Below are 20,505 nucleotides of genomic sequence, written 5' to 3'. Positions count from 1 at the left end.
CGAAACGACAAGAAAGAAAATGGCTCGTTTGCAGTCACAGTGATGGAGGTTTGGTGGAAAGATGGAATCTCTGTTAATGGAAGAAACCACAAGCGTCTGTCTCAGTGATGTACGTCGTGTCTGTGGGAGAGGGTTGTGAAGTTTTGACAACTGCTACTCATCAGTCTTGCTGTGGGGGTGTGGGGCTCTGTCTAATGAGGCCTCCGTCTGTCAGAGTCGACCGAGGATGTCCTGACCCTGCAAGCTGGGACACTCCGATATGGAGAGGAAGCTTTTGCCGATGCAGCAAGCTCCCTCTCTCCCTGCATCCAATGTACACAAAGGAACGGCAGACACTGTCACAGCTTGGCATCAGAGGTGTTTCATGAGATGCCAGTCTGCGTTGAACACTATTTAAGACTGCCCCAGGGGCTCTAGATCCACTGGGTTGACTCCCAAACTCTTCCCCATGAGGGGTAGTTACAGAGCCGTGGATGTTTGAGATCAGAGCTTTCCTGTTGCTGGGTGAGCAGCCAATCTCGGCCAATGAGACCCATCTGCCCACACACGCACACGCACACACACACACACACACACACACACACACACACACACACACACACACACACACACACACACACACACACACACACACACACACACACACACACACACACACACCCACCAGGGAAGAGACAAGGACTGAGGGTATGCTTTGCTTCATGGTCATGAATGCTTGGTGGAACCCCGGGATGTGCATGCCCTCAAATCCTTTCGTTCCCCGGATCTTGAGTACCTGGTGCTGCTGTGTAAATCTTTCAGGTTACTGCAGGAGTTCCCGGCTGTTATTATCACAGCTGTGTAATACGTCCCCCAGATGTGTGTTATTGTCACCGAGGGGGAATGTTTGCCACCAGAAACCAGTCAGGATTGCCCAAACCAGCAACTCTGGATCAGCCGTTCCGTGTGAACAGCACTTGCCGCGTGACCGACAGCTTACGTTGCCGGTGATCAGCTGGAGCTCAGGAAACGCAGCTCCGATCTGGGCAAAGCCATCCAGTCAGTGAAACGACAATACAGAGACAGGATTCAGGGACAACTCTCCGCCAACAACACGCACAGCTTATGGCCAGGTCTACACACCGTCACTGATTTCAGCTTACATTGCCGGTGATCAGCTGGAGCTCAGGAAACGCAGCTCCGATCTGGGCAAAGCCATCCAGGCAGTGAATTGACAATACAGAGACAGGATTCGGGGACAACTCTCCGCCAACAACACGCACAGCTTATGGCCAGGTCTACACACCGTCACTGATTTCACAGCTCAGTGCAGTGATGCTGCCTCTCGCCCAGAGGAGCTAAATCTTTTCACGCTCGGTTCGACATCGCCGACACTGAGCCCCCGAGGAGAGCCGCCAAAGCGGTCTGCACATTGGTCATCTCTGAGTCTGAAGTACACGGGTGTTTCCAGCGAGTGGACAGTCACAAGGCTGCGGGACCGGACGGCATCCCAGGGGGATTAATCGGGATTTGCGCGGGACAACTGGACAGGTGTGTTTACAGATATTTTTTAATCTCTCCCCCTCAAAGTGTAGAGTGCCCTCCTGCTTCAAATCATCCACCATTGTCGCTGTACCTGAAACCACCAAGGCAGCATGTCTGAACGTCTGGCGTCCTATCACATGCACCTCAATAATAAGCAAATGCTTTGCGAGGCTGTCTATGGACTACATCTGCAGCTTGCTGCCACACACACTGGACCCACTACAATCCTCCTACTGACACAACCGATCGACACAATACTCACTGCTCTACACACTGTCTTTAAACATCCCGAGAAGAGGGATGTCTATGTGAGAATGCTGCTCTTGAACTGCAGTTCAGCATTCAACACCATCATTCCCTCCAGGCTTGACCAGAAGCTCAGTGACCTCGGCCGTCACCCTGTCTTGTGCAGCGTGATCGTGGAGTTCCTGTCAGATCGCCGGCAAGTGGTAAGAGTGGGCTCCCTCACCTCTGCCACTCAACACAGGAGCCCCTCAGGGCTGTGTCCTAAGCCGCCTCCTTTATTCTCTGTATACGCATGACTGTGTCGCCACCCACAGCTCCAATCTGCTAATTAAATTTGCTGATGATACTACATTTATTGGCCAAATCTCAAATAATACCGAGGTAGCCTACATGGAAGAAGTAGATAGATAGATAGATACTTTATTCATCCCCATGGGGAAATTCAACCTTTTTTCCAATGTCCCATACACTTGTTGTAGCAAAACTAATTACATACAATACTTAACTCAGTAAAAAATATGATATGCATCTAAATCACTATCTCAAAAAGCATTAATAATAGCTTTTAAAAAGTTCTTAAGTCCTGGCGGTTGAATTGTAAAGCCTAATGGCATTGGGGAGTATTGACCTCTTCATCCTGTCTGAGGAGCATTGCATCGACAGTAACCTGTCGCTGAAACTGCTTCTCTGTCTCTGGATGGTGCTATGTAGAGGATGTTCAGAGTTTTCCATAATTGACCGTAGCCTACTCAGCGCCCTTCGCTCAGCTACCGATGTTAAACTCTCCAGTACTTTGCCCACGACAGAGCCCACCTTCCTTACCAGCTTATTAAGACGTGAGGCGTCCCTCTTCTTAATGCTTCCTCCCCAACACGCCACCACAAAGAAGAGGGCGCTCTCCACAACTGACCTATAGAACATCTTCAGCATCTCACTACAGACATTGAATTACGCCAACCTTCTAAGGAAGTACAGTCGACTCTGTGCCTTCCTGCACAAGGCATCTGTGTTGGCAGTCCAGTCTAGCTTCTCGTCTAACTGTACTCCCAGATACTTGTAGGTCTTAACCTGCTCCACACATTCTCCATTAATGATCACTGGCTCCATATGAGGCCTAGATCTCCTAAAGTCCACCACCATCTCCTTGGTCTTGGTGATATTGAGACGCAGGTAGTTTGAGTTGCACCATATCACAAAGTCCTGTATCAGTTTCCTATACTCCTCCTCCTGTCCATTCCTGACGCACCCCACTATGGCCGTGTCATCAGCGAACTTCTGCACATGGCAGGACTCCGAGTTATATTGGAAGACTGATGTGTACAGGGTGAACAGGACCGGAGAGAGTACGGTTCCCTGCGGCGCTCCTGTGCTGCTGACCACCGTGTCAGACCTACAGTCTCCCAACCGCACATACTGAGGTCTATCTGTCAAGTAGTCCACTATCCAATCCACCATGTGAGAGTCTACTCCCATCTCCGTTAGTTTGTGCCTTAAGATCTTGGGCTGGATGGTGTTAAAGGCACTAGAGAAGTCAAGGAATGTAATCCTCACAGCACAACTGACCCCATCTAGGTGAGAGAGTGATTTGTGCAGCAAATACGTGATAGCATCCTCCACTCCCACCTTCTCCTTATACGCAAACTGAAGAGTCAACACCCTGACACAATGGTGTCAAGAAAACAACTTCTCCCTCAATGTCGGAAAAACGAAGGAGATGGTTGCAATGTCGCAAAATCAGGAGGAGTGGAGATAGGCTAACCCCTGTTGACCTCAATGGATCTGGGGTTGAGAGTGTGAACAGCTTTAAGTTCCTCGGCAGAAACATCACTGAGGACCTCACGTGGTCTGTGCACACCAGCTGTGGGTGAAAGAAAGGCACAACAGCACCTCTTTCACCTCAGATGGTTGAGGAGGTTTGGTCTGGGCCTCCGAATGCGAACAATTTTCTACAGGGGTGCAACTGAGAGCATCCAGACTGGCTGCGTCACTGCCTGGTACGGGAACCGTACTTCCCTCGATCGCAGGACTCTGCGGACAGTGGTGCGGACAGCCCAGCCCATCTGCAGATGTGAACTTCCCACTATTCATGACATTACAGAGACAGGAGGGTAAAAAGGGACCAGAGGATCATTCTGGACCCAAGTCTCACCACGCACACACTGTCCCAGCTCCTCCTATCAGAGAAACGGTACCGCAGCTTAAAAGCCAGGACCAACAGGCTCCGGGACAGCTTCTTCCACCAGGCCATCAGACTGATTAAATCACGCTGATACAATCCTGTTTCTACAATTGTGCTGCTGGCACTGAAAACAGTTTTCACAACTTCTGTCCCTGATATCAAACCTGATTCTGAGAGTTTTTATCTGACTGTTGTGTCATTTGTTTTCGATCTGTGACGCATCATACTCACACCGTCCTATTTCGTATCAAAGTGCGCTCCAGTGCACATGGTGTCTGCTAGAAATTGTTCTTTAAGTTCTTACTTTTCTTTGCGTATTTTCTAGATCCGTTTCAGACCAGGAAACTATACCAAAAGAATCCATCAATATGGGCCCAGTGAATGTTTACTCCCTTTGTTATACTTTTACTGTTCAGCTCTGTTTGGCAGATTTCCTTCATCCTTGATGTAAATTCAGATTTTCCTTTATCACAAGATGATCTATTTTCCTTGCTTATTGATATCCTACGTATATGTTTCATATTCATCCATCGGCTGCCTTGTATCCTGATGCCTGTTTGATATTCTGCCGGCTTTATTGCACCTTTCTTTATGTTTCATGTTCTGTACTTTTCTAGTCTCAAGTTTATACCTTTGGAAATTAGTTCCATTATTTGAATTATTTGTCTTAGCTTTACTGATGCAAGAGCAAATAATTTCGAATCATCAATGTATAGCAGTGTCAAGGTATAATTTGTTTTTTTTTCTGATTTTATACCTGAGATTTCTCCGTTTCAGTAAATTATGATCGGGTTTAAAGCCGGACAAAACCATAGTGGGCTTAAAGATTCACAATGGGAAATCCCTACATTTATTTTGATAACGGTGGTTGTTCATTTGTGGTTGTTAATAGGGTGATTATTGTCCACCAGTGCTTTATTAGATGTTGTAGAAATTTCACAAGTACTGGATGAATCTTATATATACTTGGAAGTTCTGTTAGCCAACCAAGGGAGAGAATCAAATGTTTTTTGATACAATATAACATTGAAAGATGTCTGCTTTCCTCAGTGTTGGATATAGAATAACATAATTGATTATCAGTTGTTCTTAAATTCGTTCATACGCTAAAGGTATTCTTTCCGCTTTTCTGTACGTATTATGGCTATCTAAATAAGTAGTTATTGTTTATGAGATACATAATGTTACAATTTTATATATAAAATTCTCTTATTATTAGGAGCCAGTAATAACATAGTAGGTGACCATTCAATAGTCATAAATGCAGAATTAAAGCTGTCCTTGAGGCTGGTGGTACGTACCTTCAGCTTTTTATATTTTCTGCCGCATGGGAGTATGAAAGGGAGAATGTTTGAGGGTTCATCAGCAAGGCTTTGGGTGGGGCTTGTGTCTGGCTAACTTAATTGAGTTCCTCCAGGAGGTGACAAAGGTGATGGATGAAGTTACAGATGGATGTTGTCTACTTGGATATTGGTAGAATCTTTGACAAGGTTCCCACATGGGAGGCTCATACACAAGGTTAACATGCCTGGGAACTGTGGTGAATTGCCCTGGCTGGCGGGGAACCATATTGTGAGAAATTGCTTTCGCTGGCGGGTGGTGAATCTGTGAAATTATTCTCAGAGTTGGCAGAGGAAGACAAGTCAATGGGTATATGTTCTTGATTCGGAAGAGCGTCAACATTTACAGAAGGCAGGATAATGGGGTTGAGAGGAATTGCGGAGCAAATTCACTGAGCTGAATGGCTTAATTGTCTGCCTAAGTCTGATGGTTTTAAGGTGCATCTAGAGCATATATGTCAAACTCAAGGCCCGCGGGCCAAATCCGGCCCGCGGTGGAATTATCTTTGGCCTGCAAGATAATATCTAATTACTATTAAAGCTGGCCTCAGTAATCGAAGCGCCTATGGTGTATGATATGGCTAATGCTGAGTTTATTCAGGTACCAGGTTTTCAGGGTTTTTAGTGTTTATTCGGCAGTCTTCTTCATAAGAAATGGAATTTGTAAAATGAAACACTTTGTAGTTATAGCAGAGACTGAAACACATGAGAGCAGGCTGAAAAAACGGAGGCAACGAAAGCTGCGTTCGCACGCGTCCGACTGATCCGGCCCGCATGAAGCTGCATTTTGCTCAATCCGGCCCGTAACCTAAAATTAGTTTGACACCCCTGAGTATTGTGTTCACTTCTGATTGTCCAACACTGGGAATGATTGGAGAGGATGCAGAACAGGTTCACCAGGATGTTGCAGGTGGCATGTGAGGTAAGTGGAGGTTTGAGAAACAGAATTGAGTGCAGCTGCTTTTACGAAGGAGAAGGTGCTTGGGAATCTGAAAGGTCTGAAGAGAGAAAGGTCACCTGGACTGGGTCATACAGTGTGTCAGGAGCCTGTCTGGGGTGTGTGGGGATTCTCAGAGCGTTAGGACCCGGAGTGGAAGGTTCAGAGACACAAGGACTGGATTAATACATCAACAGCTGGAACAGCTGGAAAAATACATTTTACCATGTTCAGGCTGCAACGAGAGATGATCTGAATTGTAACCTGAAACCAGAGATCGGCGAATGATTGATGGTGGATTTTCGTTCCCAGATTCTGCCAAGTCACAGTCTAACATTTGAGATGTGGTGTGAATTGAGGATTTCATCACTCACCTGTCAGTTCAGTGGGTAACTCAGACAACCCTTGTGCGATGTTGATGTATTCCTCTGGGTCAGGACCTGTTTAAATCAATAAAAGAGTTCATGAAAACAGAACTAAAATAATTACAACTATTCAGTTCAATGTGCCTTTGTGTTCAGTGCGTGGTTTTAACATACCGAGCTCCTGTATTTCCCTCAGTATCCTGTCCAACTTCGGTAACTCTGTCCTCCACATCACAAAGGATTCCCACATCGCCCTCCGGGCCCGGGAGCCTTTGCCCATCACCAAACTGAGGAAGAGTCTGGAACTCTCTGTCCGGTTTCCCTTCTCTGTCAGTTCAGTGACTTTCTATAAAAGCAAACAATTAATTTATTGTGGAGTAGATGGACAGACATGGCGAATCTCACAGATTAATATTCATCCTGGATTAATGAGCTGAGGTGAGTTTGACCGACGGTCCTGATAAGATGCAAAATTAATTTTAGACTGAATGCCTGTTCAACAGTCCAGATATGCAGCCCTTGCACTTATGTCATACAACAATATGACTATTACAGCACAGTAACACAGTCCGTGCCGAGCGCTTACTCTCACCTAGTCCCACCTACCTGCACTCAGCCCATAACCCTCCATTCCTTTCCTGTCCATATACATATCCAGTTTTTAAAATGACAATATTGAACCTGCCTTTGCCACTTCTACTGTAAGCTCATTCCACACAGTTACCACTCTCTGAGTAAAGAAGTTCCCCCTTGTGTTACCCCTAAACTTTTGCACCCAACTCTCAACTCATGTCCTCTTGTTTGAATCTCGTCTACTCTAAATGGAAAAAACCCTATGCACGTCAACTCTATCTATCCCCTCATAATTTTAAATGCCTCTATCAACTCCCCCCCCCCCCAAAGTTCAACGCTCTAAAGAATAAAGACTTAACTTGTTCAACCTTTCTCTGTACTTAGGTGCTGAGACCCAGTTAACATTCTAGTAAATCTCCTCTGTACTCTCTATATTTTGTTGACATCTTTCCTATATTTCAGTGGCCAGAACTGTACACAATACTCCAAATTTGGCCTTACCAATGCCTTGAACAATTTATCTTTACTTCCCAACTCCTGTACTCAATGTTCTGATTTATGAAGGACAGCATACCAAAAGCTTTCTTCACCACCCTATCCACATGAGATTCCACCTTCAGTGAACTATGCACCATTATTAATAGTTCACTCTGTTATACTGCATTCCTCAATGCCCTACCATTTACCATGTATGTCCTATTTTGATTAGTCCTACCAAAATGTAGCACCTCACACTTATCAGCATTAAACTCCATCTGCTATCTTTCAGCCCACTCTTCTAACTGGCCTAAATCTCTCTGTAAGATTTGAAAACCTACTTCATTATCCACAACGCCACCTATCTTAGTGTCCTCTGCATACTTAGTAATCCAATGTACCACCCCATCATCCAGATCATTTATGTACATTACAAACAACACTGGACCCATTACAGATCCCTGAGGCACACCACCAGTCACTGGCCTCCATCCTGACAAACAGTTATCCACCAATACTCTCTGGGATCTCCCATCCAGCCACTGTTGAATCCATTTCACAACTTCAATATTAATACCTAACGATTGAACCTTCCTAACTAACCTACCGTGCGGAACCTTGTCAAAGGTCTGACTGAGGTCCGGTACACTGATAAATACAGCAGGTGTGAGAGGAGAAGGTGACGTTGAACCTGCAGTTCCCAGTGCTCCCCACCTGAACAGCTGAAACAGATCTACTGAAGACAAAGGTCTGACTGAGGTCCGGTACACTGATAAATACAGCAGGTGTCAGAGGAAAAGGTGACGTTGAACCTGCAGTTCCCAGTGCTCCCCACCTGAACAGCTGAAACAGATCTACTGAAGACAAAGGTCTGACTGAGGTCCGGTACACTGATAAATACAGCAGGTGTCAGAGGAAAAGGTGACGTTGAACCTGCAGTTCCCAGTGCTCCCCACCTGAACAGCTGAAACAGATCTACTGAAGACAAAGGCCTGACTGAGGTCCGGTACACTGATAAATACAGCAGGTGTGAGAGGAGAAGGTGACTCTGAACCTGCAGTTCCCAGTGCTCCCCATTTGAACAGCTGAAACAGATCTACTGAAGACAAAGGTCTGACTGAGATCCGGTACACTGATAAATACAGCAGGTGTGAGAGGAGAAGGTGACTCTGAACCTGCAGTTCCCAGTGCTCCCCACCTGAACAGCTGAAACAGATCTACTGAAGACAAAGGTCTTACTGAGTTCCGGTACACTGATAAATACAGCAGGTGTCAGAGGAAAAGGTGACGTTGAACCTGCAGTTGCCAGTGCTCCCCACCTGAACAGCTGAAACAGATCTACTGAAGACAAAGGCCTGACTGAGGTCCGGTACACTGATAAATACAGCAGGTGTGAGAGGAGAAGGTGACTCTGAACCTGCAGTTCCCAGTGCTCCCCATTTGAACAGCTGAAACAGATCTACTGAAGACAAAGGTCTGACTGAGATCCGGTACACTGATAAATACAGCAGGTGTGAGAGGAGAAGGTGACTCTGAACCTGCAGTTCCCAGTGCTCCCCACCTGAACAGCTGAAACAGATCTACTGAAGACAAAGGTCTTACTGAGTTCCGGTACACTGATAAATACAGCAGGTGTGAGAGGAGAAGGTGACTCTGAACCTGCAGTTCCCAGTGCTCCCCACCTGAACAGCTGAAACCAGATCTACTGAAGACAAAGGTCTGACTGAGGTCCGGTACACTGATAAATACAGCAGGTGTGAGAGGAGAAGGTGACTCTGAACCTGCAGTTCCCAGTGCTCCCCACCTGAACAGCCGAATCAGATCTACTGAAGACAAGTCAGAGAGCAAAGTCTCCATTGCCATGTAGAACTCCTAGAACGTGCAGGAGATTAATATCGATCACTATTCCCTCTGATACCAGCAGTTCAGTGGCATTACACTGAATACACTCACCTCATTTTCTTCTCTACTGAAATGTCCCTCCTTTGTCAACATCCAACCGAGTCTTTCAACCTTTTCTTCAATTGCATGTTTGAGTCTGTTCCTGTAGAACTTGGTCAGTTGGTACAGTCGATACTCGCCCCCCTCTGCCAGGAGGTCGGAGATTGTAAACTCTGGCTCTGCGAATATAAAATGAGAATGTAGTCACAAACTCAAATATCGCTTGTCTCCACTGCTTCACCCAGCCCTAACAAACCAGTCATGTCTTGAACCTCAGTGTTTACCTGCTTTCAGCTGGAAACACGTATTTTGCCCTAATCTCCAACACTGGCCTTAAAAAACCGACCCATCAATGCGCTGTGCTAGACGTTCCCAGAAGGAACCCATTCACCAGAAACCTGTCTCTCCCACCGTCCCATCCACTCACCGATTTCAGTTTAAAATGGGCAATAAATGTTGGGACTGTCGCTTCCCAGAGATACTCTCTCTATCCTGGTGAATACATTTCCCATAACTCATATCCTGGACATACTCTCTTATCCGGATAGCTGCATTTCCTCCGATACACATCCTGGAAATCCTCAGAACAGGTAGGACATTTCCTGTAGTGCGGTAACCGGTGCCACACTACACCGCATGCACCACGCCCACACTTTCCCCTCTCTGACCAACCCTCCAGCAAGGAATCACATTTACCCACTTCCCACGTCATTCTGCGAACACATCACCCTCATGTTTTACTCACCCACTCCCTGTTGTGCACTTGACAATTCCGTGTTTAATGAGTTTCCGAGCTGACAGGCAGTCGCCTCACTTGTGCTGGTTCCAGGGTCCTGCTCAGTGTCTCTGACGTCACTGTCTCTGGGCTGACAGGCAGTCGCCTCACTTGTGCCGGTTCCAGGGTCCCTTTCAGTGTCTCTGACATCACTGTCTCTGGGCTGAATTTGCTCCTCCTCCTCTGCGGCCGGACCGCATTCCATTGGGACATTGCTCTCAATCTGACCCTGCTTTGGAACCTTGCTTCCCGTGTCTCGATCATCTTTCCTCGATGAGTTGCCTGGTAAAAGCCTCTTGAGTACTTTCTGTACCCGATTTAATTTCCCACCTGCAGTAAGTGATGAATTGCAGGTTTAGAGTGATTTATGCTCGAACAAGGATTCACAATGGGTGTCTGCAATGGGGCCGGGACTCCGGCTAACCGGATTTGGAGTGGGACTGTGCTGGTGAATGTGAACCACACATCCTGCCAGGTGACCATCCCCGTAAGCCAGTGAGTGGACACATCGACTCCCAGAAAAAGAACTGGATAGACACAGTAATACTGATCACCGACTACGCATTAGCTGAACACACCAATAACCAGCGGTTATTAATGGAACGGCATCAGCAGATACCGGGAATTATCACTGGGATTATCTCCCACAGACATAAATCTCCCTGGATCACAAACTGTCCAGTCACCTGTATCACTCACAGACAAGCCACTGGATTACTCGTAGTCCGATCTTCCAGATCACACGTTCTCCGGTTGCTTTGTCACACACTGTCTTGTCCCCTGGGTCAAAGACTGACCTCTGCCTTGAGATGGACAACGTCCAGTCCCCTGGGTTACAGATTGAACATAACCTTGAAGCCCATGATGCCTGGTCCCCTGGGTCCCATCCCGTCTCCTGAATAATAATTGTCATGTAGCAACTATACAATTCATTGGCAAAGGGAGAGTCGTGCGTGCAGTTCCAGTAGCTAAACAAAATCTCACTGAGAGAGCTTTGCATTTGCTAAGGATGCAGTTGCTAACAATCTACAGGATGGATGTGATTCAGCTGGGAAGAGTGTCGGGGAGATTCACAAGTACGTTACCGGATGGGGTTGTTTGTTATCTGGTTCGGCTGGGACAGTTTGCCCCGGAACACGGGAACTTGAAGGGTAAACTTGCACATGTAAAACAGTATCAGAATTAGGTTTATTATCACAGGCATGTGACGTGAAATTTGTTAACTTAGCAGCAGCAGTTCAATGCAATAGGTAATCTAGCAGTGAAAAATAATAATAAAATTTAAAAAAATAAGTAAACAAGTAAACCACTTATGTATATTGAATAGATTTTTTAAAAATGTGCAAGAACAGAAAGACTATATTTTGAACAAAGTAAGGGAGTGTCCAAAGATTCAATGTCTACCAGGCTGTGGTGGCCAGTGCTATCATGTTTGCTGTTGTGTGCTTGGGCAGCAGGCTGATGATAGCAGATACCAACAGAATCAACAAACTCATTCATAAGGCCAGTGATGTTGTAGGGGTGGAACTGGACTCTCTGACGGTGGTGTTTGAAAGGAGGATGCTGTCCAAGTTGCATGCCCTCTTGTACAATATCTCCCATCCACTCCACAATGTACTGGTTAGGCACAGGAGTACATTCAGCCAGAGACTCATTCCACCGAGATGCAACACTGAGCGTCATAGGAAGTCATTCCTGCCTGTTGTCATCAAACTTTACAACTCCTCCCTCGGAGTGTCAGACACCCTGAGCCAATAGGCGGGTCTTGGACTTATTTCCACTTGGCATGATTAAATTATTATTATTTATGGTTTTATATTGCTATACTTCTACACTACCCGTGGTTGGTGCGGCTGTAACGAAATCCAATTTCCCTCGGGATCAATAAAGTATGTCCGTCTGTCTGTAGACTTTTACGTAACAAACAACACCGCTGTCACATTCCTGTTCGTGTTTCACTCTCAACCTGCTGATTCAGGGTCTCCGGCTCCTTTCACTCAGGTGAAGCTTTGCCTGGTGAGTGGAGTCATTCGACCATTACTGGTGTCAGGTCCCTTCGCTGGAACTGTTGGACCGATCGATTACACAAAGGCACTTTACCAGTGGGATCAATGACACTGCTTGATGAAACTTTTTCTCTGCCCTGTTAGCGCCTGTGTAAGCTTCTTCATCTGAACTATTGTGCACCAACAGGGCAGAAGTTTAGTTATAAAGATCCAGGTAAACATACCTGTAGCCATTCTGATTCTGACTGACGGTTGTTGATTGTCGTCGTCTTGTTTACACTCTGATCCCGGTGCAGGACAGCGCCGCCTTCTGGTGATGCCCTGAATTACACACAACAAGCAGACAGTGAGTCAGAGAGAGTTGGATTACTTTGCAAATGTGACAGTACAGCCATTCACTGTATCAGAGCCGCAATTCGCATCAACTCCCAAACCATGTCTGTATGTCTGTCCAGTGATATCTAGAGCATCCTTCCGATAGAGGCACAGAGAAACAGAGCACAGATACTGACCCTTCAGCCCATCGAGACAATGCTGACCACAGTGTACACTGAGATGGTCCTAATTTTCTAAGTTGGGCCCGTTTTCCTCCTGGCCTCTTCCTTCCATCTTCACATCCCAATTGCTTCTGGAATTATACGATTGTGTCTACCTCATCCACTTCCTCTGGCAGTTCCCGCCACATAATCACCAGCCTCTGCATGAAACCGTTGCTGCTCGGGTTGGTTTTGGAATCTATTTCCCATCCTCTGCCCATTTAGATCCCCTATAAGCTTCGATAATATTCACCGTGAGTACCATCTACTAATTGTCTGTCATCGGCGAAATTTCTGGTCAAGCCTGGTGCACTTGCATTGTAATCATTGCTATCAAATAACGAATATCAAATGTCCCAACCTGTAGCCTCGCGGTACACCACTAGTTACCCGCCTCCACTCTGAGGAGAAACCTTCATCCACCACTCTTTGCTTGCTAGCTTCAAGGCAACTTTTGAACCCAACTAGCTCTGTCTCTGTACCGCATGGGATGTTATCTTCCAGACCAAGCTGTCATGAGGCAGCTTGCCAATGCACAATACCCACTCCCCCACACTCATTGACAATCATCTTCAAAAATCTTAAAAAAGTATTGTTGAACACAACTTTCCATGCACAATGCCATGGTGACTCATGATCGGTCTTTGTAGAACTCTGTAGATATTCTGTGTGTGACTGGTCCATATTGTGGAAAATTGTCTCCGGCACCTCACTTTTTTTGCTTATTTCGGGGTACCAGGCAAGGTTGTCCTCTTAGTCCATTATTATTTGACATTGCGCTGGAACCTTTGGCAATTGCTATTAGAGAATCACCTAACATTTTTGGCATTACTCACGGGATGGATATCCGTAAGTTATCATAATATGCAGACAACTTGTTCTTATACATTTTTGATCCTGAGAAATCCATTACTGCAGTTATATCATTGTTGGCTCAGTTTAGTAATTCTTCCGGGTATAAACTGAATTTTAAGAAGAGTGAATTGTTCCCCCTAAATAGGCAGGTTCCAATTTACAGAAATTTGCATTTTAAATTAGTTACTGTTTATTTTATATGCTTAGGGATTAAAATTACAAAAAAAAGGATTTATTTAAGGTTAATTTTTTACCCTTAATTGATCACATTAAATATTTGTTTACTAAATGTTCACCATTGTCTTTATCATTGATAAGTCGGATTAATGGTATTAAGGTGATTTTTTCACCTATGTTCTTACATATATTTCAAGCGGTACCAATTTTTATTCCGAAATCTTTTTTTGACAATGTTCATTGAAAAATTTCTTCATATATATCCGGCAGAATAAAAATTCTAGGTTTGGTAAAAGACATTTACAGAAGTTAAAAAAAGGAAGGTGGATTGGCATTGCCAAATTTTAGATTTTATTGCTGGGCAATTAATATCCCATATTTGATATACTGGTCAGCGACAGTTCGCCTGTTCAAAGTCCGAGAGTCCGCACACATGCGTACCCTTCTCATCTTCTTCCGGGCCACTACTATTGGGGACGCATAGGGGCTTCGGGACTCAGTGATGATTCCAGTTTCTTTCAACTTGCACAAGTGTTGCTGCACGTCTTCCACATCTGCTGGGGCCAGTCGCCGTGACCTCTCTCTGAACGGGGTGTCCTCAGTCACTCGGATGATATGGCGAGTGCTCTTGGAGCAACCCACATCAAATTCGCCAAGAGAAAAAACATCTTCCAGCTTCAACATCTTCTCCACCAGCCTGCGTTTCTGCTCTGGTGACACAGGATAATCCCCAAAGTTAAAGGCCTCAGCGGTCAGCTTTCCTCTGTTTTCCAATCCTTCCCCCTTAGTAGCCGTCACAGGGGCGCTAGACATTACCGTCACCGGGAACAAATGCGCCAGCGGGATCCCTCTCTTAAAGGTGATTTCTCCTGCCGTAGTGTTCCTGACACTCACGGCCATCCGCCTCGCAGGTACCACCGCTGGCCTCTGCACTTCGGGCCTCACCAGCACCCCCGCCGGAAATCGTGTCTCCCCCTCGAGATCTTCTTGGGCGCCAACTAACAGGGCTTCGACCGACGGCACTCCGGGGAATCTGGGGGTCCGCATCACTAGTGCCACCTCCCCTGGTCGTATCACTTTAGACCACCCTTGCGTACACCACACCGACACTCGTTTGCACTCAGGATCCCACTTGAAACACTGGGTGTACCGAGAGGGTCTCCAGAAGCGCCTTCTCCTTACCGGCTCCCAGGAGCCGTCGCACCAGAGGGGAGTTAGTCCCCACCAGAAGGGCAGAGCGACACCTCTTTCCGCCGGGTCCGGACAAACAAACACCAGCGTCTCAATGGCTTCAGACACTCACACATCACCCTCCGAAAATTCCAATCTCACTGACAGGAATACGGATTATCACCCTCACTCACATCCCAAATCTCCAGTGCCTCAAATGGGGTTACTGACAAGTGCTTTAGATATTTGTTGTAGAACGGTCGGTGCAATAACGTAACCTGACATCCTGTGTCGAGGATGGCTTTTGCGTAAACTCCCTCTATCGGTAGGCCCACGCTGGAACGGGGCCCCACCAGCCCAGCCGGAATAAAGGCTTGGGCTTTCGGTGGTCCCGTTGCAGATTTCTGGGAACGTGTTCCTCCACAGACTCCAGTCCGTTCCCTCACAGAGTCTCTCCTAAGTTTCTGACTCCTCTCCGTTCTTATTCGCCCGGGGGCTTGCCCACCTCGGGACGTCTCGCTTCTCACAATCCCTCCGAAAGTGTGCCCCTTCCCCACAGCTGTAGCACACCCCCGACTGTTCACGTTCCCGCCGGAAATGCCCCTCTTTCCCACAGTTATAGCACACGCTACCAGTGGCCCCTCCTCTCCCGGGACGCCCGCCACTACCAGCCCACTGCGCTGGTCGTCCCCCGAAGGTTTACTCTCCCTGTCCTTCCCCTGAAACAGGGGGGTCCCGGGTTGTCGGTCCTCAACCCGGCCACCACTTCCCGTACCGTTGAGGATCGCTCCCGGTGGCCCGACCCCTTCTACGGCCCAACGCGCTCTCTTCCACCCTGTACTACAGTAAACAATGTTACAGTAACTCTGGAGTTCGCCATTTACTATCTGGACTCAGATCTTTACTGTCAATATACCACGCAGAAATCGGCCACTCAGCCCATCCAGCCTTCTGCCCCGTACAATAAAATCATGGCTTTCGCTCCGAAATACCGCCTGCCGCCTGTCTCTTTCTGTAACCTGCCCCCCCTCCCCTTTTCCCACCACCGCCTCCACCCACGCTGTTTACTGTGTTCCGTGGCCTTGAACAGAATCAAAATCTTTGCTTCTACCGGATGTCGAGCGGATCAGTTGGAAGCACCCACAATAAACACAGTCTCAAAGGAAAAGATAACATGCATTCATCTGAAATGACAAGCTTTGGAAACGGGAAACGTGTTGTCCAAACAGAGTTTTGACACGCTTGCTTTGAAATCGGAATCCTTGGTTTCAGATCAGTTTTTAATCGTGGCATAAGCTGTGAAAAATCTCAGTAATGCTGACAAGAAAGTGTAGGATCACAAATCATATCGCCGCCGGAAGGGATTAAAATGGAGCGAATGAGTTAATAATCACCGATGCAAAACACAGATCATGGATCGATTTGAAATAAAGATCGGAAACAAATATCAGAAGCTGAATTATTCTCACCTTAATTCACTAAGAATATTCAGTCTTCGTGCGGATATATTTTCATGTCGTTTTCTTCCAGCTTCATAGCAGAGAATCGGGCGAGGAGCCGGTGCTGCTGTTCTGTGAGACTCACAGCGCGACTTTCTGTGTGCAAGCTGCTGCCCGTCCGCAGGACGGATTCCGACACGCAGACATTCCTCGGATCAGGGAGCGGCATTTCTGCTGAAAACAAATCCAAACGGTTCACCATTCCTCCCCTCCCTTCAACTGTCAGCAAAGCAGGCTTAATGTTGTAGTCAAATCTTACTGTTCCAGGGGGATATCAATAAAACGCGGTGACAGAGGAGAGAAAGTTCCCCAGTGTCATCAATCTGAATGCCGACTTGTCGCAATTGCTATCAGACTTTGTGAGTTTCCAGTATTCTAATTCATCTTAACACCTAATCATCTGTGGATTTAATATCCTTTTTTAAGAAAACAAAATATATATTTGAATGAGCCGATCTGGCGCATTCTTAAATGGGACAATCCAAACAGTAAAATCTCACGCTTGCTCTGTTATCGCTGTTATTGTTTTGTGTCGTGTGCAACTATTGCATTGTGATTTCCAGCTTCGTTCCGGCTGTATTCATGAGTAATCCTGTATGATGAAATTACAATAAAGCTCAGGTGAACTGAATTGAAAAGAAATTTCACTTAAACCTGAGGGGGGGGGGGGCAATATCCTGGCGCGGAGGTTTGTGGAGACTATTGGGGCAAATTTAACTTAAGATTTCAGGGGGTGGGAGCCCGAACTGAAGTGAGGGAGGAAAGGGAGATTGGCTCTCAAATACAGAAAGCTTGTTGTTATGAAGGATGAACAGCTCTGATGGGCAGAAGGGTGCAGAGTTGCCCATGTTCCCCCCTCCCTTGGGAGAATCACAAACCGTTACTGTTGCTATGCTGCTCATGAGAGAGAGAGATGAAAGGAGAACATGCTGGAACATCTGCTTCAGATAAGAGAGAGGTAAGGGAGGGGATGGAGACTTGTTGATTCACCGTATTATGGCTTCTGAGAGGGTTATTTATCTTGTACCACTCTGTTCATTAACATTCCTCAGTGGACAGCCGGAGTGGGCTGGTTTGATGGTCACAGCCATTCAAAATTGATTGACAACTGAGACCCCGTGAGTAGGGATAAAAGTGAGGTCTGGAGAGACACCCCTGAGACACACCAGGAGACACACTATTGAGCACTGATTGAGTGTTGGAACCCACTGAAGGTGTGGGGCATCGGAGACCGAACAAGGAGATCGGTCAGTGAAACTCACACTGTTATAGCAGGGCCGGTGGGGACATATGTGTGTGTGTGTCCACTCATGCCAGAGTGACGAGTCCGATACAGAAGAACGGTCTAGCTGAAGAACAGAGGGGTCATTAACTGAATGGCCACAACAACGAAACGACGGATCATGAACGTAAAGTAAGGTTTCCCTGACTGTAGCTGTCTCTCTCGCTCATCTCGCTCGCTCTCTCTCTCTCTCTTTCCAACGATTACAACACAACAACAATATCTACCTCAGCACGTATGAACTGAACTGAACTTTATACTTTTATATGACAATTCATTATCCCCTGGACATCGATAGAGCTTGTCTATTATTGCTTATTATTATTCCCACATTTTTAGGTTTATTATTGCTAACGAGTATTATCGATGTATTTGCATTATTGATATTGATTTGCCTATTTTACTAATAAACACTTTAGAATATAGTACCAACAGACTCCAACGGATTCTTCTTTCTCTGCTGGTTAGACACCCAGTTACGGGGTACGTAACATTGGAAACAGTGTGAAAGGGGGAATAAGCAGATGATAGCGAAGGGCTGCGCTCAGACCGATGATATGAGATGCGTCTATTTTAATGTGAGGAGTTTTATGAACAAAGCGGATGAGCTCCGAGCGTGTATCCGCACTTGGAGCTATGATGTTGTGGCCATCACAGAGACTTGGATGGTTCAGGGGCAGGAATAGGAATTCGAGTGCCAACCTTCAGATGTTTCAGAAAGGACAGGGATGAAGGCAAAAGAGCTGGGGGCGTGGCACTGTTGATCAGAGATAGTGTCTCGGCTGCGGAAAAGGATGGAGTCATGGACCGGTTGTCTACGAAGTCTCCGTGTGTGGAAGTTAGGAGCAGGGAGGGATCAATATCTCTACTGGGTGTTTTAATAGACCTCCCAATTGTAACAGGGGCAACGAGGAGCAGATAGGGAGACAGATTGCGCAAAAGGGAATTATAACAGTGTTTTTGTGGTGGAAGATTTTAATTTCCCAGAGTGAGGGGTTTAGATCGTGTGGAGCTGGTTAGGTGTATTCAGGAAGGTTTCGTGACACAATATGTAGATAAGCCTACAAGAGGAGAGGCTGTACCTGATCTGGTATTGGGAAATGAACCTGGTCAGGCGTCAAGTTTCTCCGCAGGAGAGCATTTTGGAGATAATGAAGTACAGAGAACTGTGTGAATGGGAGAACAGGGCCAGATCATGACAATTCTCGTGGCGAAAGAGATGCAGTAGTAGGGATATAAACGTGAATTCTGCAAACACCCTGTGAGCCAGAGAGTGACGACGGAGTACAACTGTGAGCAAATATTCAGAAATGTTTTTGGTAAACTATCAGACTGGAACAACGTGAAGCTTGCTGCTCCGGGCGAAAATAGAAGAGTAAATTTACCGAATGGCTAACTTACCGAGAATAAATTTTAGAATAATAATAATTAGAAATATTATCAATAAATATTGGAGTAATTTAGAGCAATTTACCGGGGCATTCGGGAGATTCCCACATCAGGAAGGTTCAGGGGCTTAACATTATGGAAGTGATGGTAATGTAGCTTGGGCATCGGCATCCTGGGAGATGGCAGTAGAAAGTGGGAGAAAATGTTCCGGTCCGCTGACTGGAGATCAGAGACGAGTGGGGTTCCGCTGGGTTCGGTGCTGGGTCCACTGTTTTTTATCATCTCTGTTAGCAATCTGGATAATTTTATTACTGCAATGTTTGTTTTTGGTCAAGCGACAGGCACTTTATATGTGTGATGGTCCGTAATTTTAAAATAGTTTTCCAGTAACTCTGGAGTCAGATCCTTACTGTCAATATACCACGCAGAAATCGGCCACTCAGCCCATCCGGCCTTCTGACCCGTACAATAAAATCATGGCTTTCGCACCGTAATGTCGCCTGCCGCCTGTCTCTTTCTGTAACCGGTCACCCCGCCCCCGATCCCCTTTTCCCACCACCGCCTCCCCCCCACCAACCCCGTTTACTCTGTGCCGTGGCCTTGAACAGAATCAAAATCTTTGCTTCTACAGGATGTCGAGCGGATCCGTTGGAAGCCCCCACAATAAACACAGTCTCAAAGGGAAAGATAACATGCATTCATCTGAAATGACAAGCTTTGGAAACCGGAAACGTGTTGTCCAAACAGATTTTTCACACGCTTGCTTTGAAATCGGAACCCTTGGTTTCAGATCAGTTTTTAATCGTGGCATAAGCTTTGGAAAATCTCAGTAATGCTGACAAGAAAGTGTAGCATCTCAAATGATATCGCCGCCGGAAGGGGGTTAAAATGGTGCGAATGATTTAATGATCACCGATGCAAAACACAGATAATGGATCGATTTGAAATAAAGATCGGAAACAAATATCAGAAGCTGAATGATTCTCACCTGAATTCATTAAGAATATTCAGTCTCCGTGCGGATATATTTTCAAGCCGTTTTCTTCCAGCTTCATAGCAGACAATCGGGCGAGGAGCCGGTGCTGCTGTTCTGTGAGACTCACAGCGCGACTTTCTGTGTGCAAGCTGCTGCCCGTCCGCAGGACGGATTCCGACACGCAGACATTCCTCGGATCAGGGAGCGGCGTTTCTGCTGGAAACAAATCCAAACGGTTCAACAATCCTCCCCTCCCTT

At 46.4% G+C, this 20,505-nt stretch overlaps 2 protein-coding genes across 3 annotated transcripts in view; one reads left to right on the top strand and one right to left on the bottom strand.

Annotated features, from left to right (window-relative positions):
* Nucleotides 1–12,686, bottom strand: part of LOC140720768 (NACHT, LRR and PYD domains-containing protein 3-like) — a 65,488-nt gene extending 52,802 nt beyond the window's left edge. The window contains exons 1-5 of the mRNA XM_073035603.1: nt 12,588–12,686; nt 10,328–10,687; nt 9,595–9,761; nt 6,766–6,937; nt 6,601–6,666 (exon numbers count right to left, since the gene is read on the bottom strand). Coding sequence (XP_072891704.1) covers nt 6,601–6,666; nt 6,766–6,937; nt 9,595–9,761; nt 10,328–10,687; nt 12,588–12,597 — 775 coding nt within the window. The 5' untranslated portion in view covers nt 12,598–12,686. The remainder of the gene's footprint in view (nt 1–6,600; nt 6,667–6,765; nt 6,938–9,594; nt 9,762–10,327; nt 10,688–12,587) is intronic.
* The window catches only part of LOC140720705 (C-type lectin domain family 12 member A-like), a 353,185-nt gene that overhangs the window by 192,225 nt on the left and 140,455 nt on the right, over nt 1–20,505 (top strand). The window lies entirely within an intron of this gene.

Source organism: Hemitrygon akajei, unplaced genomic scaffold, assembly GCF_048418815.1.
Source record: "Hemitrygon akajei unplaced genomic scaffold, sHemAka1.3 Scf000046, whole genome shotgun sequence".
NCBI lineage: Eukaryota > Metazoa > Chordata > Chondrichthyes > Myliobatiformes > Dasyatidae > Hemitrygon > Hemitrygon akajei.
Note: the sequence above shows the minus strand (reverse complement) of the source record. Positions and strands in the feature narration are given on the sequence as shown.